Genomic DNA, 24,439 nt, shown 5'->3' with positions numbered 1-24,439 from the left:
ATCTAAGATGGCACAGTTCTGATGGCTGGAGGAAAAGTGGAGGGATGTTCGTCTGGTGTCCTGGTCTCATATCTAATGTTACAGAAATGAATTTGTTACGTATTGACCTCACTGTCCACGTTTCCCTCAAAGTAACGCTCAGACAGACTTCTGAAGTACCTTGGGACATCCTGAGGTTGCTAAAGATGCTACACAAATGCAACTGCTTCTTTGCTTCTTTCCGCGCCTGATGGATGAGAATCCCAACATCCCGTTTGCAGTGCGGGGTGCTGTGAGAAAAGAGCCAGTCACAGTGCACCCACTCTTCAGTGGCTGTGGGTGTACAGCACAAAACTGCCCCATATCCTGCAATAAATCAACAACCCTGGCAGTGGGAAATGGGGGTAGAAAATAACCGCTGGGACACGTGGAAAATAGGAACAGGGTGGCCATTCAGCCCTTCGAACCTGCTCTGCTATTCAGTATGATGATTATTGGAGATGAATAATGAAGGAGCCACACTATGCATCCAGCTGCATAGTTCCTGTCTCGAAGACACTGTTTAAGACCAGTGATGGGTGCCTGAAATGGAAAACATTCCATTCCCCAGAACTAACAATTCCTGCTTCAGCGAACACGGAAATACATTTCTGTTGAGACTTTGCAATCCTGGCGGATTGCCATTCGCAAAATTGAATTTGAATGGTTTGCAGATAGAGTGAAAGATCACGAAACCTGCTGGCAGACATCTTGAGTCTCATCTCGTTGTGGCCAATTTCATGCTTGGTAGTTGCATCATCGGCAAGTTAGTGAGGTTTGATTTAACAGGTTGAAGCTGCTGCAGTCAAAAGAAAATTAGTGTTGCCATGTCGGTAGATGGCTCCTATGTTATGTCGGTACATCAAAAATAAATCTATTTGCTGCACTATAAAATGTTCAAGCAGCTGTGGCTCAGCGAGTGTCCCCTCTTGCTTCTGAGTCAGAAGGTTAAGGGTTCGAAGCTGGCTGCAAAGGTCTGGAGTGCACAAGCTTGACTGTCATGTCCATTGCAGAAGTAAGGGAATACTGCAGTATCAGAGGTGCTGTTTATTTTGGCTGAAACGTTGAACTGAGTTTTAGTTATGAAGAGAGTTTGGATAAACTGTGGCTGCTTTCCTTTGAGGAGCGGATGCTGAAGGGGGACATGATCGAGGTGTATGAAATTGTGAGGGAGTGTAGACAGGAAGGAACATGTCCTTATGGTGGAGGGAGCATAAAAGTTTAAGGTAAGGAGGGGTCGGAGGTTTTCGAGGGGATGTGGGAATCCGGAATTCTCTGCCTGTAAAGGTGCTTGAGGCAGAAACCATCATAACATTTCCGAAGTATTTAGATGTGCACTTACGATGCCAAGCGGCTCTGGGACAAAGTGCTGGGAAATAGGATCAGAATAGTCAGGTGCTTATTTTTAACCAGCATACGCACGATGGGCTGAAGGACCTTTTTCTGTGCTGTAACATTCTATAACTCTCTGTAGGCCTGATTTGTCTCTTGAGGTGGATTTAGAAAGTCCCATGGTATCATTTGAAGAAAATTGAGTTCTGTCTGGTGTTGGAATCCGGATATGTGCACAAATTGATTGTTACAATCCCTATATTACAGCAGTGACCACACTTTAATAATAAGTGCTCACTTGGCCGTGCAGAACTTGAGAGAATTGTTGAAAAAACAGAAGCAGGCTGTCAAAGGTGTTTTGCCCCGAACTCATCAGGAAAGATGTGGGAACACGGAATCGCGAAGGGAGCAACAATTTATCCCACACTGCAGAAGAGTGTTGAATGCATTGACAGAGTCAACTTGTGAACCAATCAGCATTGTTTTCTCATGCAACATAAATTCTGATGAGTATGAGGTGGAGAGTTTCGAGACCCTGTCCCTTCTTTCTCAGCAGCATGTCAGTAATGCTTAATGGACTGTAAAATAGTTTTGGAGGCATTCGGAGGTCTTGAAATGCAGTACAAGAATCTGAGAGTTCCTTTTTGTTTTGCTGGCAAGGGGAATATGAAAATGCTGTTATATTGCAGTACTAAGATAGGAGATTCTGTGGGGAGAAGAGAGACTCATGGTTGGTGTGTTGCCTCCCAGGTGTCAGGGTTCATGATGTCTCTGATCGTGTTTTTGGGATCTTTAACGGGGACGGGGAGCAGCCCCAAGTCGTGGTCCACATAAGCACCAACGACATAAGTAGGAAGAGAGATTGGGATTTAAGGCAGAAATTCAGGGAGTGAGGATGGAAGCTTAGAGCTGGGACGAACAGAGTTGTTGTCTCTGGTTTGTTACCCGTGCCACATGCTAGTGAGGCGAGGAATAGGGAGAGAGAGGAGTTGAACACGTGGCTACAGGGATGGTGCAGGAGGGAGGGTTTTGGATTCTTAGGTAATTGGGGCTCTTTCTGGCCTAGGTGGGACCTCTACAAACAAGATGGTCTTCATCTGAACCAGAGGAGTACCAATGTCCTGGGGGGGGGGGGGAAATTCGCTAAGGCTATTGGGGTGGGTTTAAACTAATCCAGCGGGGGGGGGGGAATGGGAACCAAAACTGTAGTTCGAGTATAGAAACGGTTGAGAGTAGGGAGGTCCGAAATCAAGTTTCAGGGACTCAAGATGGCACCGGCAAGCAAGAAGTTGGTTTGAAGTGTGTCTACTTCAACACCAGGAGCATCCGGAAAAAGGTGGGTGAATATGCAGCATGGGTTGGTACCTGGGACTTCGATGTTGTGGCCATTTCAGAGACATGGATAGAGCTGGGACAGGAATGGTTGTTGCAGGTTCCAGGATTTATTTCAGTATGAACAGAGAAGATGGTAAAAGAGGGAGAGGTGTGGCATTGTTGGTCAAGGATAGTATTATAGTTGTAGAAAGGATGTTTGGGGACTCGTCAACTGAGGTAGTATGGGCTGAGATTAGAAACAGGAAAGGAGAGGTCACCCTGTTGGAAGTTTTCTATAGGCCTCCGAATAGTTCCAGAGATGTAGAGGAAAGGATAGCAAAGATGATTCTCGATAGGAGTGAGAGAGACAGGGTAGTTGTCATGGGGGGACTTCAACTTTCCAAATATTGACTGGGAACACGATAGTATGAGTACTATAGATGGGTCAGTTTTTGTCCAGTGTGTGCAGGAGGCTTCATGACACAGTATGTAGACAGGTCAACCAGGGGCGAGGCCACATTAGATTTGGTACTGGGTAATGAGCCCAGCCAGGTGTTAGACTTGGAAGTAGGTGAGCACTTTGGTGATAGCAATCACAATTCTGTTATGTTTACTTTAGGGACACTGGACAAGAGTTATAATTGGGGGAAAGGCAATTACGATGCGATTAGGCAAGATTTAGGAAGCATAGGATGGGAAAGGAAACTGCAGGGGATGGGCACATTATAAATGTGGAGCTTATTCAAGGAAAAGCTCCTGAGTGTCCTAATTAAGTATGTAGCTGTCAGACAGGGAGGAAGCTGTAGAGTGCGGGAGCTGTGGTTTATGAAGGAAGTGGAATCTCTGGTCAAGAGGAAGAAGAAGGCTTATGTTAGGATGAGATGTGAAGGCTCAGTTAGGGCACTTGAGGGTTACAAGGTAGCCAGAAAAGACCTAAAGAGAGAACTCAGAAGAGCAGGAGGGGACATGAGAAGTTGTTGGCGGATAGGATCAGGATAGACCCTAAAGCTTTCTATAGGTATTTAAGGAATAAAGAATTACGAGAGTAAGATTAGGGCCAATCAAGGATAGTAGTGGGAAGTTGTGTGTGGAGTCAGAGGAGATAGGGGAAGCACTAAATGAATATTTTTTGACAGTATTCACTCTAGAAAACGACAATGTTGTCGAGGAGAATACTGAGCTACAGGCTACTAGACTAGGTGGGATTGAGGTTCACAAGGAAGAAGTATTAGAAATCCCACAGAGTGTGAAAATAGATAAGTCCCCTGGGCCGGATGGGATTTATCCTAGGATCCTCTGGGAAGCCAGGGAGGAGATTGCCGAGCCTTTGGCATTGATCTTTAAATCATCATTGTCTACAGGAATAGTGCCAGAAGAATGGAGGATAGCAAATGTGGTTCCCCTGTTCAAGAAGGGGAGTAGAGACAACCCAGCTAATTATAGACAAGTGAGCCTTACTTCAGTTGTTGGTAAAGTGTTGGAAAAGGTTATAAGAGATGGGATTTATAATCATCTAGAAAATAATAACTTGATTGGGGATAGTCAGCACGGTTTTGTGAAGCGTAGGTAGTGCCTCACAAACCTTATTGAGTTCTTTGAGAAGGTGACCAAACAGGTAGATGAGAGTAAACCGGTTAATGTGGTGTATATGGATTTCAGCAAGGCGTTCGATAAGGTTCCCCACAGTAGGCTATTGTACAGAATGCGGAGGAATGGGATTGTGGGAGATCTAGCAGTTTGGATCAGTAATTGGCTTGCTGAAAGAAGACAGAGGGTGGTGGTTGATGGGAAATGTTCAACCTGGAGTCCACTTACCAGTGGTGTACCGCAAGGGGAAGTGTTGGGTCCACTGCTGTTCATCATTTTTATAAACGACCTGGATTAGGGCGTAGAAGGGTGGGTTAGTAAATTTTGCAGTCGACACTAAGGTTGGTGGAGTTGTAGATAGTGACAAAGGCTGCTGTAGGTTACAGAGAGACATAGATAAGCTGCAGAGCTGGGCTGAATGGTGGCAAATGGAGTTTAATGAGGACAAGTGTGAGGTGATTCACTTTGGTCGGAGTAACCGGAATGCAAAGTACTAGGCTAATGGTAAGATTCTTGGTAGTATAGATGAGCAGAGAGATTTCGGTGTCCAAGTAAACAGATCCTTGAAAGTTGCCACCCAGGTTGACAGGGTTGTTAAGAAGGCATACAGTGTTTTAGCTTTTATTAATAGAGGGATCAAGTTCCGGAACCATGAGGTTATGCTGCAGCTGTACAAAACTCTGGTGTGGCTGCACTTGGAGTATTGTGTACAGTTCTGGTCACTGCATTATAAGAAGGATGTGGAAGCTTTGGAAAGGGTTCAGAGGAGGTTTACTAGGATGTTGCCTGGTATGGAGGAAAGATCTTACAAGGAAAGGCTGAGGGACTTGAGGCTGTTTTCATTGGAGAGAAGAAGGTTGGGAGGTGACTTATTAGAGACATATAAGATAATCAGAGGGTTAGATAGGGTGGACAGGGAGAGCCTTTTTTCAAGTATGGTGACAGCGAGCACGAGGGGGCATAGTTTTAAATTGAGGGGTGATAGATATAGGACAGATGTCAGAGGTAGTTTCTTTACTCAGAGTAGTAAGGGTATGGAATGCTTTGCCTGCAACGGTAGTAGATTCACCAACTTTAAGTGCATTTAAGTCATCATTGGACAAGCATATGGACGTACATGGAATAGTGTAGGTTAGATGGGCTTCAGATTGATATGACAGGTCGGCGCAATGTTCTATTTTCTTAAGGGTGTGGATGAAACATTGAACCTAATAGTTGTTACCTGCAAGTTAGGTCTCTCTGATGCACTCCGCACAACCCCCCCCCCCTGTCATTCCTGAGTCTGTTGTCCTTGCATTGCCCTCCAACCTTGCATCCAGGACTCTGTTTGTTTTCCACACCTGGGATGGCCTACATGCCACATGTCAGAGGACCAAACCCAAATACTGAAGAAACTTCACAGTTTGGGTAGAATCTATGGAGAGAAATGTCATACAGTGAAACATTAACTCAGTTTCTCTCTGCACTGATGCTGACAGAGTTTCTCCAGCATTTCCTGACTTTGTTTCAGATTTCCAGCCAATGCTGTTTTTTTTAAACATCAGGTAACCAATATGATAAAATGGATTGGGCTAGTTGGAGATGGGAAATCATGTTATATCCCCTCCTGGAATCTGTCCAGTTCAAGTTGGTAACACTCTGGGGGTGACTGCAGTGCTTTAGAAAGTTCATGGGTGTAGGCTCTGTTAGCTAGGCCAGCATTTATTGCCCATCCCTAATTGCCCAGAGGGCAGTTAAGAGTCAACAGCATTGCTGTGGGTCTGAAGTCACATGTACTGAAGCCAGGTACAGATTGAAGTTTCCTTTCCTAAAGGACACTGGGAACCAGGCGGGGATAGACTCTAGCCCGAAACTTTGCAAAAGTGAGGACTGCAGATGCTGGAAAGCAGAGTTTAGATCAGAGTGGTGCTGGAAAAGCACAGCAGGTCAGGAAGCATCCGAGGAGCAGGACAATCGCGCTTCGGGCAAAAGCCCGAAACATCGATCCTCCTGCTCCACGGATGCTGCCTGACCTGCTGTGCTTTTCCAGCAACGCACTCTCGACTCTGATCTCCAGCATCTGCAGTCCTTACTTTTCCCTAGTTGATTTCAACCAGACACACCATCAGGCCAGATTTTTCTGTAATTCAAACTTCATTATTGGCTATGGTGGAATTCAACTCTACGTCCCCAGAATGTTAACTTGGGGTTCTAGGTTACTCAGTACATGACATTATCACTACGCCACCACCTGCTTTTTTAAAAAAGTAATTCTGTTGAATCTTAGAGCTTCAAGTTCCTTAGAATAAATATCACCAACAGTCTATCCTGGTCCATCTATGTCGACACTACAGGCAAGAAAACACACCAACGCCTCTCCTTTACTCAGGAGGCTAAGGAAATTCAGTGTGACCACACTGATCCTTAACAATTTTTAGAGATGCATCTTAGAGAGTATCCTGTCTGGATGTATCACAGCTCGGTATGGCAACTGCCCTGCCCAAAACCACAAGAAACTACAGAGATTTGTGAGCGCAGCCCAGTTCATCACGCAAACCAGTCTTCCATCCATTGACTCCTGCCTTGGGAAAGCAGCCAACATAATCAAAGGCCTCTCCCACTCCCAGTTATACTCTCTTCCATAGGGTAGACGATATAAAACTTTGAAAACATGTACCAACAGATTCAAGAACAGCTTCTTCCGTGCTGTTATTAGACTGTGAACGAACCTCTCATACATTAAAGTTGATCTTTCTCTGCATCTTCTCTATCATTGTAACACTATAACCCTGATATACTTATGTAAGGTATGATTTGCGGGGTTAACACAGAACAATACTTATCACTGTATCTTGGTACATGTAACAATAATAAATCAAATCAAACCTACTTAAATGGTAAGATGGAGCAATATCGTTTACTATCTCTTCCAAAAGACAGCATTCTGATAGGGCAGCAGATCCTCGGTGGTGCACTGCAGTGTTGGTCTAGCAAGGACAGTAGGAGCAGGGACAGAAATAATAAACACAGTGTAGTTTCTGGCCCAGAACCCCAACCCCCAACCCATCAGGACCCCTGCTGTTGGGGTCTGCTGTAGCTCCCTGCCCCAGCCCCTGGAACCCAGAACCTTTTAACACCAAGTGCTACCTACTGAGTCACTCTGGTGGGAACTGAACAGACTATTGCAAATCTCTGGAATCTTGTATTCCATCACCGTTTTAATAAGATGCATTTAGATGACAAAAAGCATGGTGAATTAAAGTAGAAACAATAGGGAACATGCAATTATACAAATTGTATCAGAATAGCATTTCTCTAATTTATAAGTCTGTAGACCTGACCGTCAAAGGCAGAGTTAAATGCATGTCCATAACATAAATCCCAGCAGAGTACAGGAGTTGCTGGGCAGGGTTTTGGGACCCCCTATAGTGTAAGCCATTTGACATTTCAAAAGATAGATGTGTAAATCGCTGGGATTTGATGGCTCACTGCCATTGTTCTGTAAACTTTCAGGCAGGCTTGTTGTTGAAATGGTGATGGGTGATTGTTGCCTCAGGAAGGGCAGGATGGATGATAAAAGGTTTTCTTTTTCCCTTATTCCCATACTCGTTATTGCTCATCTCTGTGCAAGGTCACTCGCCCAATCTGCAGCATTCACAAGGGCACCTGAATGTTTATTCGACACTGAACCTCCCACACTTTTCTCTGGTGCTGTGTGATGCGGAGCCAGATAACCAGATTAATAGTCAGAAAAACTGAGGGCAGAGGTGGAAGAGTAACTAATGAGGGATATCACAGCTGGATTCTTATTCATTTGGGTTTGATCATTTTTAATATTAGGATTGCATTCTTGGAGGCGAAGAGAGATGGAAATCTAATCAGCCAAGCAGGTTCCTACCTCGTATCCCTTCATCCCGGAATAAAAGCTAGATTTTGCATTTGTATAGTGCTTCTCAAGATCTTAGGGCACCCCAATGCACTTTGCAGCCAATAAACACTTTTGAAACATAGTCTCTGGGATAATGTTGAAAGGCAGCAACAATTTGCACATGGAAAGATCCAAAAATCAAAGTAAATCGGGTGTCTCGGGGATACTAATGTTAGCACTCCGACTGCAGTGGGGAAATGTATGATGCCAAACGCACATTACAATTACCCTCCTTCATTAAAGCTAAGGTTGCTGGCAGGGCTATTGGATTTGTTGACTGACAGCCCCATTGTTCTGCTAGAGGGTTAGGTATTGCACTCAGCAATGCTCGTTTCAATGGAACCAAGACACCATAACCTCTTGGGCTGTTCACACCCGTCAGACTAATCTGGTTGTTTTCATCCTTTCTTTTCCTGCTCCTCTCCCGATCTTTCACACTCCCCTTTTTCTCTAGTAAGTCCCCCTCCTCCCAGCCCTTTACATAAAGGAATTGAACCTGGATTCCCTCTGAGCTGTGATTTTTAAAAATCCCCCAGTCCTGAAAGTACCAGAAACACCATCTTTGCGATTGTGAAGTGATTGTATGTATGTATAAAGCAGTGATGACAATCTGTATTGCCCAGCTTGCCACTATTACTGTCCTTTGAGATTTACAGGAGTCGTCCTCATCACTAATCTGCTTCAGGATAAAGGCCTCGGGGGTTTTTTCTTGCAATCTTGAAAAGCAAAGAGGGTATAGATGAGAGAGAATAAGAGAAATGTGCTGCTGATGCAAAAACCTGATTTGCATCTAACTGTGCCTTTTTTAAAAAAAAATAATCAGTTAGTTAGGAGACAGTAGGACACACAATTTGGTTGAGATTGCTTGGTTTAAAGAATGATGTGATACTCCATTTGGTGCCAACAGGGATTCTGCTCAATTTTGTGTTGGAGGATTTCTGTCGGGGAGTAGAATGCATAATATGGCGGGATGATTAACTGCACCTCTCACTGTCATCGCAGCCAGGGGATATTTAAAGTAGCACTGGGACCTATAAGACAGCTTCATGACAGTGCTGTCTGCCGCTGTGAGGACAGACCAGACTGCTTCCAATCTTCAGTGTGATGACTATGAAGATTGGCTTGGCAGCAAATGTTATTTATGCAGGGGAGATAATCCCATGTGTTTTCTCTTGCGAACTTATCACTCCGTACCATTAAAGAGGCTGCTTGTGAAAGCACAGCTACTGAGAATTACTGTGCAGAAAGCTTAGGCTGTTCGGCCCAACTGAACTCTACTAGTTTATGGTCACTGTGAAACTCTACCCACATCATTTCATCTAACCCCATTGGCATCACCTATTCTTCTCTTTCTCATATTTACAGACCATAAGACATGGGATCAGAGGTAGGCCATTCATCCCATCAAGTCTGCTGCATCATTTAATGGGATCATTGCAGATCAGATAATACTCAACTCCACTTTCCTGCCTTTTTCCTATAACCATTGTTACTAATTAAAAATGAAGCTGAAAAATGTGTTGCTGGAAAAGCGCAGCAGGTCAGGCAGCATCAAGGAGCTGGAGAGTCGACGTTTCGGGCATGAGCCCTTCTTCAGGACTCCTTATACCTGAAACGTCGATTCTCCTGCTCCTTTGATGCTGCCTGACCTGCTGCGCTTTTCCAGCAACACATTTTTCAGCTCTGATCTCCAGCATCTGCAGTCCTCACTTTCTCCTACTGATTAAAAATGTCTATCTCAGCCTTTAATATACTTAACAACTCGGCTCGATAGCAGTGAAGAATGCCACAGGTTCACCACCCTCTGAGAAATTCCTCCTCATCTCTGTCTTAAAACCTTTATTCTGAGATTGCACCTTTTGATCCTGGCCTCTTTTCGAAGGGGTAACAATCTCTCCATATCTACCCTGTGAAATATTGAAGAATCTTGCATATATCTTGATTTCCCGCTACATTACGCTATTTGCCTGAACTGCACCTTGTAGTATTAGCTTCTGCGTTCGATCTACTCTGTAGAAAACAGGGTTTTTCTGAATTTCTTATTGGGTTTCCTCATGATTATGTGAAAGTATTGTCTCGATGTCTACCCCTTATTAAACCCCTTTATTATTTTTCTTTTATTCTGTCATGGGATGTAGGCATTGCTGGCAACACCAACTGTTATTGTCTGTCCCCAATTACCCTTGAAGATGGTGTTACAGTGTCTTTCTGATTTGTACCTGAGTGCATACTAGTACACTCCTGACCTGTACCCTAAAGGTGATGGACAGGTTTGGAGAGTCGAGATAAATTACTTATTGCAGAATTACTAGCTTCTGAAATGGTCTTGTCACCCCTGTATTTAGAAACTGTTGCAGTTCAGTTTCTGAATCAGAATATTGATAATGGGTTATTCAGTAATGATAATCCAATTAATCGTGAAGGGATGTTGGTTAGATTCTTTCTTGGTGGAGATGACCATTGTCTGGATTTTAAGTGGCATGACTGTTAATTGCCATCTGTCAGCTGAATTGCAAAGGTTGTTCAGGACTTGCTGGATATAGACACGGCCTGATTGAGAATCTGAGGAATTGTAAATAGTGCCGAATATTGTGCTGTCACCAGCGAGCATGAACTTAGAAATTTATTGGGTCAGTCTTCCCTTTTCTGGTCAAAAAAGATAGGTGTACCCTGTTGGCTCTGCTATCATTCTTTAAGTCCTCTTTGTGCTTTCCACGTGGTTTTTAACATACATTTTGTAATGTGAAGACCACAACTGTGCGCAGCACTCTCACGCCGCTCTGTGTGGTCTAACACAATCTCTCTGCTTTTGAATTCTATTCTTATTGTAGAAAAAAATGAAAGCAGAGAAAAGGCAGAACATATTAAGTTTGAAGCTGAGGTTTGGTGAGAAATCTCTCACCCAGCTGTCTGCTCTAATCCTATTCTTTTCATTCTTGACGGTCTCGTACTGTCGAAATCTCTATTAACAGAAGGACTTGTATTTGCATAGTGCCTGTCGCAGCCTCAGCATATCAAAAAGAGCTGTTCAGCCATCGAAGTATGTTTGCAACTAGTCAATGCAGTAAAATGGGGAAAAAGCATACTATCATAGGTTTCAGGTGAGAGGGAACAGATATAAAAGAGACCTAATGGACAACTTTTTCACACAGAGGATGGTACATGTATGGAATGAACTGCCAGAGGAACTGGTGGAGGCTGGTACATTTTTCTTTTAGATTAGATTAGATTACTTACAGTGTGGAAACAGGCCTTTCGGCCCAAGTGCACACCGACCCTCCAAAGAGCAACACACCTTTCCCCTACATTTCCCCTTTCACCTAACACTACGGGCAATTTACCATGGCCAATTCACCTAACTTGCATATTTTTGGACTGTGGGGGGGAAACCTGGAGCACCCGGAGGATACCCACACAGACACGGGGAGAATGTGCAAACTCCACACAGACAGTCACCTGAGGCGGCACTTGAACACGGGTCTCTGGCGCTGTGAGGCAGAAGCGCTAACCACTGTGCCACCGTGCCATCCATTTAAAAGGCATCTGGATGGGTATATGAATAGGAAGGGTTTGGAGGGATATGGGCCAAGTGCTGGCAGGTGGGAGGAGATCGGGTTGGGATATCTGGTCGGCATGGACGGGTTGGAACGAAAGGTCTGTTTCCGTGCTGTACATCTCTATGACTCTGTGACTGTATATGGTACAGATAACGGTTCGTTAGAATTTCAGAGCCAAGGTAGCTGAAGGCACAGCTGTATATTGGTGGGAATTGGAGCCATGCAAAGGGCCAGAATGGGAGCGGCTCAGATACCTCTGAAGCTCTGGGACTACAAGAGACTGCAGAGTTAGGGAGGGGTGAGGCCCATGGGGGAACATGAAAACAAGGATGGGAATGTTAAAATGCTTTGTGTTGTCAGGCAAAGTGCACATGTGGGTCAGCAAGCAAGAAGTGATGCATGAGGGATTGAGAGTAAAGGCAGTGATCTCAGGATTAAAATGGAGTGATGGTTGGGATGCTGGTCAGGAGGGCAGTGCACAGGAGTCCAATCCTGGGCTGGCAAAGCCATAAATACTTTAGTCGATGATGAGCTGAGTAAAGGGCCGAGATGTCACGAGGTGGACATAAATGGTCTTGGAGATGGGATGGCTAAGGCGTTGGAACCTCAGATTTGGGTCCATTACGACCTCAGTGTTGTTAATGATCTCTGTCAGCCTCAGGAGTGACCTGGAGTCAATGGCAAGGGAATAGCATTTATAATGAGTCATGGACAATGGCTTTCGTCTTCACAATATTTAGTTGGAGAGAAATCCTGTGATTGACAAATGCTATCACCAGCAGTAAATACCCCTTTCCCTGCTGGATCCATGTCCACATGGAAACCGCTGTCTTACTTTGACACCCAGAATGTGGACAGTTTTTGTTTGCCTCCCACAATAAAATAGCACTAACTTTTGTGTGTGAGAGAGAGATAATTATCAGGGCTTTTCTGAGGGAATCAGGTTGTACCACGAAAATGGGAGTTCACTCACCGTCTGATTGTGTATGAGGCTTGTGAGATCAGCTAGAAGTATCTGGGTCCCGAGCATGGTAGGTAATGAAATCTCTGGGTTTTGTATTTTGGACTTGTGTTTGTGCCCATTGGCCAGAGATTAGAATGCATCATCCTCTCTCGTTCCATCCCCTGAGAAATGCAAGGCCATCATTTCAGTTAAATGTGCTAATTTTCCTTTTACAATTTGATTTTTTGCTATGGTTCACCTTTCTGGAGTTGTCGACAGTGCATTTTGTTTTGATGTCTTTTTTTTTCTTGAAAGAGTATGAAAAGGGGAGTGCAGCTGAGGCAGTCTTCTGACCCAGCTGCCTGCCCCTCACCCCTGGTTCAGTCCATGACCAGGAATCTCTGGAGAAGGTATGTGCAGGGCCCAGCAGTGTGCTTTAGGGCTTCATTGGCTGGTGGGAACCACAGGGGTTTGAGTGTACCGATCCTGGGAGCGTTACTTAATATAAGAGTTGGAAAGTCATGTTGAGATTGTACAGGACATTAGTGAGGCCTCTTCTGCAATATTATGTTTTCCCCTCCCCCCACCTTGTCTCAGTCGGTTCCCTCAACTCAGCACCGCCCTCCTAACCTGCAATCTTCTTCCTGACCTCTCCGCCCCCACTCCAGCCTATCACCCTCACCTTGACCTCCTTCCACCTATCACATCTCCATCGCCCCTCCCCCAAGTCCCTCCTCCCTACCTTTTATCTTAGCCTGCCTGGCACACTCTCCTCATTCCTGATGAAGGGCTCTGGCCCGAAATGTCGAATTTCCTGTTCCTTGGATGCTGCCTGACCTGCTGCGCTTTAACCAGCAACACATTTTCAGCTGTGATCTCCAGCATCTGCAGACCTCACTTTTTACTCCAATTCTGGTTGCCCAGTTATAGGAAGGATATTATTAAGCAAGAGAGGGCTCAGAGGAGGTTGCCAGCTACACAAGGTTTGACTTAGAAAGAACGGCTGGATAGGCTGCGACCTTTTTCACTGGAGTGTAGGAGTTGAGAGGCTGGCTTATTGAAGTTTATAAAATAATGAGGTGTACAGATAGAGTTAATAGCACTTGACTTTTCCCTATGATGAGGAATTTCAAGACTAGAGGGCACATTTTTAAGGTAAGAAAGATTTAGAAAAGGCATGAGGGAACAATTTATTTTACACAGGGTGGTTCCCATGTGGGATGAACTTCCTGAGGAAATGGTAGATGTGGGTACAATTAACAATGTTTAAAAGACATTTGGATAAGTACATGGATAGGAAAGGGTCAGGAGGGATATGGGCCAGGAGCAGGCAGGTGGGTCTAGTTTAGTTTGGGAATATGTTCAGCATGGACTGGTTAGATCGAAGGGTCTGTTTCTGTGGTGTATGACTCTACGACTCTGTGATTAAATTTCCTTGTAAGCTTTTATTTATTGATTCAGAGCTCCAAGGAGCTGTTCAAAAACTATTTTCTAATCAACCTTTTCAAAAACCGCCCTTTTCTGGGCGGCACGGTGGCACAGTGGTTAGCACTGCTGCCTCACAGCGCCAGGGACCTGGGTTCAATTCCCGACTCAGGCGACTGACTGTGTGGAGTTTGCACGTTCTCCCCGTGTCTGCGTGGGTTTCCTCCGGGTGCTCCGGTTTCCTCCCACAGTCCAAAGATGTGCGGGTCAGGTGTATTGGCCATGCTAAATTGCCCATAGTGTTAGGTAAGGGGCAAATGTATGGGTGGATTGCGCTTCGGCGGGTCGGTGTGGACTTGTTGGGCCGAAGGGCCTGTTTCCACACTGTAAGTAATCTAAAAAAATATCATTACAAACCTCTGGGACAGGTGGGACTTGAATCCCTGTCTCTTAGGTCATTTGTAGCTCATCAGTTTAAAAAGAAACAGCATACAGGAGTGCTTCCTGTTCAAGGGACTGCCACTCCTTAATTTCTTAATTTGCATAAAAGATATGGAGAGACAGTAGGTGCTTGTGGTGCCATGGTAGTGTTCGTACCTCTGAGCCAGGAGGCCTGGGTTTGAGTCCCACCTGCTTCAGAGGTGTCTCACAAAATCCATGAACAGATTAATTAAAAGCACCTGTAAGGAGAAACAGTTTGGGCAGTTGACCATTGGCTGGTTGGAGGCAGAGAGGTGTAATACTGTATTCTGTGAATAATCCAATCAGGAAAAGAACCTGTGTATAGTTTCATGTTTCACTATCTGGTTTGGATCCATGTGACATCTGACCAGAGTAACAACTTTTCACCTTGTTTGTTCATGACTTTGGATGTAAAATAATGTATTTGCAGATCACAGAAAGTTGTGTTGGCATGAGCAGGAAGTTGCCAGTGGACAATGTGAAGTCATCCAGTTTCAGTCGAATGAAGACAGACTGGAATATTGTCTTCATGGTTAGAGACTAGGAGCTGTGGATGAACAAAGGGATTTAGATTTCCGTTTCTATAAATCAGAGAAACTCGTACAAAAATGCAGAATGTAACCATGCAGGCAAATGGAATGTTGGCTTTTATCTCAAGAGATATAGAAAACAAATGTGAGGAGGCAGTGGTTTATATCAAACTCCACCTGGAGTATTACCATCAGTTCTGAATAGCAAACCTCAGCAAGAATGTACTGGCTATTAAAGTGGTACAGTACAGATGCAGCAAAGTTATTGAGGGTCTAAAGGGTTAAATTATGAGGTGATACAGCAAATTGATTTGTGTTCCTTTAAGTTGAGAGGGTTGATCTCATTGAGGTAAAGTTTATGATGATGATAGGATTTGATTGCCACTTTTTTTGTTCTATTTAATCAGGTTTTGAGAGTGTCACTGGTCCAGCTATCATTTATTCCAGATTCCGAATTGCCTTTTAGCAGGTGACGTTGGGCTGCCTTATGAACAATGGTGTCTCGCTGGCCATTTCAGAAGAGCCTTCAAACCCACAGCAATGTTGGCTTGCTCAGTGTGGACACGCTAAAGACTATAGCCCTGAAAGGTCTTAGTGAGCTATTCCTCAGGCAGATAATGGGAATCCTAACAGGGAAATCCTGAACGAGGAGGCACGATCTTAAATTTAAGGAAGGTCGTTTTCTTGCCATGTGTGGAAATCTGCACCCTTCTGGTCCCAAAGACTGAGCCCGCAGAAACTTTCAGGGCCTAGTGTTTGGTGAGATTAGGCTGTCAAGGCTTTAGAACAGAGGGAGGTAAATGAATCCACTGTGATCAATACAATGGTGTAGCAGGCCAGAAGGGGCTGAATGTCCTCTTGTTCCCCAGTCCTGAAATCCTGTGAATGAAGGAATGGTGCGGGTGTGCAGAAAAGGATTAGCTGGTTCCAAATGGAAGGAATCTAGGAGTGTGGAGCCTGAAGACGAATTGCGATTTTAATATCACGTCAGTTATCTTGAGAATATCACTCTGCCATAAGAAAGAGGATGAACAAGCCATTATTGTTGGGCAGCAACGACAATCCAAAGCTAGGTTAAATGAGAGAACATGTAATTAGAGAGAAAATGGAGCCCAAGAGCAGCAATTATTTCATTGTATCATATCCACGCAACAGATTTTTCCACAGCACTGACCTAATGCTGGACACTTCCAAAGTGAAGGAGTTCGGAGACTATGTTAAGGTATAGCAATGACCATTTCCATTTTTAAAAAAATCTTAACCGCCACCCGATGGCAATCAATGGTGTTACCAGCACTGAACGTCCCACTATCAACAGCCTGGGGGTTACCAGTGACAAGAAACTTAACTGGATGCACCACATAAACACAGCAGATACAAAAGCAGGTCAGAAGCCAGGAGTCCCATAGCAAGTAGCTTCCTCCCTGACCCCCAAAGCCTATCCATCATTCACAAGGTACAAGTCTGGAGTGTGATGCCTGGATGAGTGCAACCCCAACAACACTCAAGAAGCTTGACACGATCCAGGACAGAGCAGCTCTCTTGATTGGCACCGCATTCACAAGCATCCACTCCCTCCACCACCGATGCTCGGTAGCAACAGTGTGTACCACCTACAAAGTTGCACTACATAAATTCACCAAAGATCCTCATAAAGTCACCTTCCAAACCCACAATTACTTCTATTTAGTAGGACAAGGGCAGAAGATACATGGGAACACCACCACCTTCAAGTTCCCCACCATCCTGACTTGGAAACATATCACTGTTCCTTCAGTGCCGCTGGGTCAAAATCCTCCCTAATGGCATTGTGTTTCAACCTACAGCGTGTACAGCAGTGGTTCAAGAGGCAGCTCACCACCACTTTGAGGGGTAATTAATGCTGGCCCAACCAGTGAATGAAAAAAGCAGCGGGTTGTGCTGTACTGATAATGTCACTGGGCTACTACTCCAGAACCTCATGCTGGAAGGTTGAGGGGAGATCTAAATGAAAGGGTGGACGCTGGGAAGTTGTTTCTGTTAGGTGGGGAGACTAGGACCCATGGGCGTAGCCTTAAAATTAGAAGGGGTCAATTTAGAATGGAAATGAGGAGGCATTTCTTCAGTCTGAGAGTGGTGGGCCCGTGGAATTCATTGCCACGGAGCACAGTGGAGGCCGAGACATTGGGTGTCTTCAAGGCAGAGATTGATAAATTCTTGATCTCGCCAGGGATTAAGGGATACGGGGCGAGTGCGGGTAAGTGGAGTTGAAACACCCATCAGCCATGATTAAATGGCCAAATGGACCTGATGGGCCGAATGGCCTTGCCTCCTATGTCTTATGATCTAATGTTTGATTAGATTAGATTTCCTACAGTTTGGAAACAGGCCATTCGCTCCAACAAGTCTGCACTGACCCTCCGAAGAGTAGGCCACCCAGACCTACTTCTCTCTGACTAATGCACTTAACACCACGGACAATTTAGCATGGCCAATTCACCTGACCTGCACATCTTTGGACTGTGGGAGGAAACCGGAGCACCCGGAGGAAACCCACGCAGACACGGGGAGAATGTGCAAACTCCGCACAGTCAGTCACCTGAGGCTGGAATTGTATCTGGGACCCTGGTGCTGTGAGGCAGCAGTGCTAACCACTGAGCCACCGTGCTGCCTCTGTGGACGTGGGTTCAAATCCTGCCATGGCAGATGGTAGAATTTGAGTTCATTAAAAATAAAGAATCTGGAATCTGAAGCTAGCCCTAATGGCAACCAAGTCAATTATTGTAAAAATTCATTAGCCCAGTAATGTCCTTTAGAGAAGGAAATTGGACGTCCATATCCAGTCTGACCTAGATGTAGCTCCAGACCCGCAGCAATACGGCTGTCCCGGCTCTGTCCTTTGAAGCGGTTCTCAGCTCTTTGTCTCATTCAGCGAGGAACTAACTGGCCTTTGTTCTGTAAGTTATTGAAAAGCAAACATACCCCGATGATTGAGACTTTGTATAATAGCCACTTTGGTATCGTGTTAATTCCTGGATATATCTGATGAAGACAATTGATTGGAAAGCTGGGCTGGCTTCCTGCTGTCCCTGAGCCATTTTTGATTTATTCCTTGGAAGTGATAAGAATGAAAACCTGCTGAGCAAACAAATCAGACACTTTACTGTTCCTGCCTGTGCAGTGTGTGGGACATGCTGGGAGAAATTGACAGCCCACACAGTTTGAGAGAATAGTCATTGGTGATATTCTCCCAAAGGTGATTAAAGCTCAGCCCTCTAAGCAGGATTAGGTAGATTTCAGAATAGGATTGTGGCTTCTGGCCAAAGATTCTCGACAAAGATTGTAATCCGAAAGAAAGAACTTACATTTATCCAGCCTCTTTTGTGAGACTGGGACAATGAAGTAGTAATTAGTATTACAGAGTTATTGAGAAATCGTTGTCAAGGTGGGGGAAGGTTATTGCTGTCTCCCTGCATTTCTTCCATCTTTTCAGCTTTGAGGGCAGGGAGGGCTTCAATTTAATGGCTCATTAGGAACACGGCACCTCTGCCAGTGCAGCACTCCTTCCTGTTGACACTGCCAGAGTCGGGGTTTGTGTCTAAAGAGGAACTTGAACCAACAGCCTTGTGACTCAGAGACAAGAGTGACACCCTTTGAGTCACGGCTGACGCTTAATTAGGCTTAGGTCTTGTTGGTAAAGATGGACAGTGGTTAGTGAAACAGATACATTCTGAGTTGGTGAGGTGTCCATGTATGTCTGGTTCTGATGTCATTCACAATCAGACACAGTCCCATCTCTCAACCTGAAATTATGCGAGTTGCTGTTTAGTTGTATCTCAGTTGATAGTCTGTGTGGGGTGGGTGATTTTTCATTTTCTGACTCTCTGTGTTAACTCAACAGCCTCCCAAGGTTTTCATTTCTGCTCCTTGTCATTACCAGCTATCCACACCTCGATAATTACATTCTGCATTTATCACCCTCCAATTTCCCACCCCCTGGACCAGCAGTCCTCTCCTCGGTTGAGTGGCTTGAACGTCTGGATCTCCTCTCTGCCTCGTGGGAAATAAAACAACAAAAACAAATCCTTTTCCAGCTCCTCAAGGATGCAGTTTTCCAGTTCCTTGGAAGTAATAGCTGTTGGTTTTGGAGGTGCTTTGTCCTTCCCCCTTCACCCACCTCACTGCACATGCGACGCTCAGGCCTCATGCACACCCCTGTCACATCATAGGAACAAGGCAAAGGAGGAGTCCATTTAGCCCTTCAAGCCTGCTCTGCCATTCAGTACGATCATGGCTGATCACATCTCTGCCTCGACTCCACTTTCCTGTCGACTGTCCACAAAACTTCAGTATGTTACTCATTGAACTGTCTATCTCCTCCTTAAATTCACTTAATATCCTGGCATCCAGCACATTCAATTCCACAGATTCCCGACCGTTTGAGATTGGTAATTCCTGCTCATCTCTGTTTTAAATCTGCTACCCCCTTGGTTGTCCATAAATGCTCTCTTGTGTGGTATTATCAATTTGCATACTTAGTTTCCATGGTTTTTAGATATGGTGTACACCATTAAAGGTCTCTGAAGAACAATTTCCAAACTCAGCTTGTTGAGACAAGCCCAGAGTGAAAATGTCTGGCGCTGGAAAGCATCTAAGGAGCAGGAGAGTCAATGTTTCGAGCATAAGCTCTTCATCAGAAAATGCTCAAAACATTGACTCTCGTGCTCCTCTCATCCACTATCTTTTGTAAACTTAAGTCCATCCAGAATTCTGGTGCCAGTATCCAGGATTGCAGTCTCCCCAAAGCCTCTCATTGCAGATGAGCAAACCCTTACTTGTTCTGCAGCCCTTTGACTCCAGTTGCCCAATTCTATCAGCCGGGGCTCAACGGTTAGCTCTCTGAGTCCGAAGTTGGGTGTTTATGTCCCTGTCCAGAACCTTGAGCAAAGAAAAACCTGGGTGGATATTTCAATGCAGTTCTGAGGGAGTGCTACACCATTTGAGGTAGTGTCTGTCAGATGCTATTGTTCACTTGGCTGGGACAGCCTGCAGCCTGAGCAAGTGTTGATTACACCCAAGTTCCTCTGTTTTTAATCAAGAATCAACACCACCTCAGCCCTGACGCCTGAAGTGACCAAACTCATTAATGTGCGCCCGCTGAATCGAAACAAAAATATTTGAATTCTTCCAGGCGAGCGGCTAAAAGACTGGGATGGATAAAAGGTCATCGATTAGATTGTTTAGGCCGCACTGTGTGAAGATGCTTAACAGCAAAATGGCCAAGGGCAGAGGCAATTTGTCAGTGAGGTCATGTGCCACTTATAGAGGAGCACATATCTGATGCTAATAAATAGAATGATTGATGGGACAAAGTGGATGATGAAAAGTGCAAAGCAACCTCTACAATGGACTTGCATGTTAATTGGAAGATTTTAAATGCAGCAGCCACATAATATAGATTACTGTTTGAGACCGGCTATCCCAACAGAATGTTAATAGGCTGTGACTTCCAATTTCTCTCTTTCCCTCCATGTATATGCACCATTTTCCAAAGTATTTCGAGTGTGAAGTGTTGCAATGAAAGCAGGTGGCTGCTGCCGCATAATTGGAGCTGAAGTTCAATTTAATCCCACAACAGGATTTAAAATGCATTTGGCAAAAAAAAAATCTGCGCACCTCATCGAGCACATAGGGTATTTTAAAGAGCAATCTCACTTCGAATGTGGTCAAATTGCGTGTTGTAACTGGCTACAGACTGGCTGAGATTGAACTCTGACGAGTTCGATGCTATCTGATTAAATGGCAAACACGGATTTGCAGGATCCAGTGGCTGAACTAACACAACACTGCATGCATAAAACAATTTCATCTCATCTTTATTTTTACTGCCTGAACTCTGCTTTTTTAAAAAAATTTAATGTTTTAACTCTTTAAAGACAAGAGCCTGTCTTGCATGCAAATGCAGTAATTGGGTTCAGTGCCAATAAGACTGGAGAGTTATACCCACAACCTTCAACAGAGGCATGACAACAACAACATGTATTTAAATACTGCATTTAATTTGCTGAAGCCTTCAGAGTGCTTTTGCTTTATAACTGAACACTTTAGATAACAGAGCAGGTGGCTGTAGGCTTAACCAAAGAAGGAGCTGAGTTAAAATAGAGGGGCTCAGAGGAGGTATTTTAAATAATAGGGCTTAAACTGGAATGGCAGCAAGTGAGGGCTGGAGATCAGAGTTGAAAAGTGTGGTGCTGGAAAAGCAGCATCTGAGGAGCAGGAGAATCGATGTCTCGAGCATAAGCTCTTCATCAAGAATGAGGTCAGAGGAGACAACCTGGGGGAGTGCAGTGAGAGAGAGAGAGAGGCTCACTGCGATCCTTGTAGAGGGAGGAGGATAAAGTCTTCAAGGTAGGCCTCCTTGGAAGAGGCTTCACAGAAAGGTTATATAACTAGGAGAAAGTAAGCACTGCAGGTGCTGGAAATCAGAGTGGAAAGTTGTGCTGCTGGAAAAGCACAGCCAGTCAGGCAGCATCCGAGGAGCAGGAGAGTCGACGTTTCGAGTATAGCTTCTTCATCAGGCATGATGGTAAGATGAATCGTCATTCCTGATGAAGAGCTTATACTCGAAACGTCGACTCTCCTGCTTCTCGGATGCTGCCTGACCGGCGGTGCTTTTCCAGCACCACACTGTTCAACTCTAAACTGGAATGGAAGTGTGATTAAAATTGATGCTGCACAAGAGGAAAACAATGGGGGTCTGAAGGAGGTGGCAACTGAGCAACAGAGATGCTAGTGCTTTCCTCTCCTGGATCAAGGGATTACTTTATTGATGGCACCTACTCCATCTCCTCCACCACACTTTAAACTCACGGCTGCCTGTATACTGCTGCTGCATTCCAGCCTTTGGTGTATGTGACAGAATTTACGCTGTCCATTCAAACCATTGTCTCTCTAAACTTTAGTTTTATTTCTGTTCAAGTCTGGCAATGGTGGCTAGTTCTCTCCAACAGTCCAACGCAAGAACCATGATTCGTTTATAAATTTGGATTCTCTGATTTATTTTTAAAAAATTCATGCGTGGGATGGGCCATCATTGGCCAGGTCTGTATTTATTGTCCATCTCTAATTGCCCTCAAGGCAGTTAAGAGTTAACCACACTGCTATGGGTTTGCTTACTTTCCTTCCCTGAAAGCCATTAGTGAGCCAGGCCATCACTCCACATTTTTTTGAATTTAAACGTCACCATCTGCCCAGGTAGGATTTCAGTCAAGCTTACCATCTCTGTCTCTAACCCTTGTCGTCTATAAATGTTTGGTAAATTCACCATATTCCCAGAGGGGCACAGGGCCGTAGTTTTATGAGAGAGAAATGACTGGTGATGGTTTAATCTTGAGGGTCAACATGCCTCAGGCGAGGGGAGAGATTGAGAAAGGAGAGCCCATCATGGTAATCTCAGCTGGTGCAGGAATTCTACCCACACTGTTAGCATTGCTCCGTATTGCAAACTAACTGAGCTAACCCACCTCCCACTTCTAACCTGAACCAAACTTAGAGCAAATAACCCAGCGTTTCCTGTCTCCCTCCTGTCAGTTTCCCCTTTTAGAAAAAAAACCTGGTGTTAAAAGTCCATACAGAAAAGCTCCAAATACTTCGCACACGTGTTTTTTTTTAAATAGGCCTGGCTGGTTGAATTCTGTTGAATTGTTTTACAGAAACCAAAGCAAACAGACTGGCATCCGCCAGACGGCTTTATCCTGGGCCTCTGGACACTGATCCTGCTCGTCTTCTTCAAAAGCTACGGACTGAAGCACCTCAAGCACGTATTCTGAGAGACCGTACAGAGCTGGCAATGAGAGGGGCTGGTTTCCTTGGCTCCAACCCTTCCCTTCAAAAAAAGATCAAATACTGTTGGTTTGATGCACTGTGCTGTAAATTATTCTTACTTGAATTTCGCGGGGTATTTTAATTTCTATTTTGGGATGTGGTTTGAGGGTAGCCTAACGGGCGAAGGGGTAGTTTCAGTGTGCGATATGTGTAAATGGGTTGTTGTGTAAGCACCCCTGACAGTAAGGTGGTGCAGAGGAAAACCTGACTCTCCCGAAAACAGAGAGAGTCCTGCTCCATTTGCAATAAATCACACCGTGACAATGGATTCATGCTCCATTTGCACCATGACCTCCCAACATTGATGCGAAATAGGGCATTGCATGGAGACTACACCATGACGGTAGCCAGAAAATAAATGCTTTGGTTACATAGAAACAGGAGTAGGCCATTCAGCCCCTCGAGATCCTTCCTCCATTCAGTGACGTCATGGCTGATCTGTGGTCTAGCTGCATTTTTCTGTTGTTGGTCCATATCCTTTGCTTAAAATAAATTATCTATATCAAATGTAAAATCAACAATGTATCCTGCGTCTATTGCCATTTGTGGAAGAGATTTCCAAGTAACTACCATCCATAATTGGTTATGATAATAAACTAAACTCTGTAATGCCTGATAAATGGTGTGGCAGTGTTACCTGTGAAGTTTAATTCAACTGTTTCTACCTCTGGCATTAGGTTTTGAAAAAAAAAAGCACGATAAAGAATCAAACGACTGCTGAAAGGAGTCTTTGTGACTTTTTTGATGTTGCTTTGGAAGGTGAATTAGACTTTACTTGTGCCGACACAATCACGTCACCAGCAGCAGTGTTTCTTGTGCTCCCTTTGCTCCGAGCCACCAAAGCATGGATTCTGAGGGAGTGCAACATTGCCAGGGCAGCTGTCTTTCAGAAGAGACTGCACGTTGAGGCCCCGTCTGCCCTCTCAGACACAAGGTACAGATTCCCTGGCACTATTCTGACCAGAAGGGCTGTTCTTTTGAGTATTCTGGTCGCTATTTATCCCTTGAACAATAACTTTGACAGACCATTTATATGTCGAGAGTGTGGTGCTGGAAAAGCACAGCAGGTCAGGCAGCATCCGAGGAGCGGGAATACCGACGTTTCAGGCATAGGCCCTTGATCAGGAATGAGGCTTGTGGGTTGGGGCTGAGAGATAACTGGGAGAGGGTGGAGGGGATTGGGGGGGAGGTAGCTGGGAAAGCGATAGTTGGATGAAGGTGAGGGAGAAGGTGATAGGTCAGAGGGGGCAGTGATGGACTGGTCTGGAAGGCGGGGCTGAGTTGGAGGCTTGGGACTGGGATAATGTAGAGGGAGGAGACCATTTATATATCTATCTTTCTGTTCCTGTGACTTTTGCACCCATTGGTCTGTTGCATTTACGTGCATAACAGTAGTTGCTGCACTTTGAAAGTAATTAATATTTTTTGACATGGTAAGACATTATATGGTTTTCTTGGCTCTGTAAATTTGTTTAAGTCAAATTAACAGTACTTTTTTTGG

The 24,439-nt window shown here is 44.7% G+C and overlaps 1 protein-coding gene across 1 annotated transcript in view; it reads left to right on the top strand.

The window, feature by feature from the left end:
- The window catches only part of pigk (phosphatidylinositol glycan anchor biosynthesis, class K), a 120,110-nt gene extending 96,552 nt beyond the window's left edge, over positions 1-23,558 (top strand). The window contains exon 11 of the mRNA XM_060829988.1: positions 22,767-23,558. Within this exon, the coding sequence (XP_060685971.1) occupies positions 22,767-22,883 (117 nt within the window). The 3' untranslated portion in view covers positions 22,884-23,558. The remainder of the gene's footprint in view (positions 1-22,766) is intronic.
- Positions 23,559-24,439: the final 881 nt, after the last annotated feature.

Source organism: Hemiscyllium ocellatum, chromosome 9 (genome assembly GCF_020745735.1).
Source record: "Hemiscyllium ocellatum isolate sHemOce1 chromosome 9, sHemOce1.pat.X.cur, whole genome shotgun sequence".
NCBI classification, from domain to species: Eukaryota; Metazoa; Chordata; class Chondrichthyes; order Orectolobiformes; family Hemiscylliidae; genus Hemiscyllium; species Hemiscyllium ocellatum.
The sequence above is the reverse complement of the archived record's forward strand: the minus strand, read 5'-3'. Positions and strand labels throughout refer to the sequence as shown.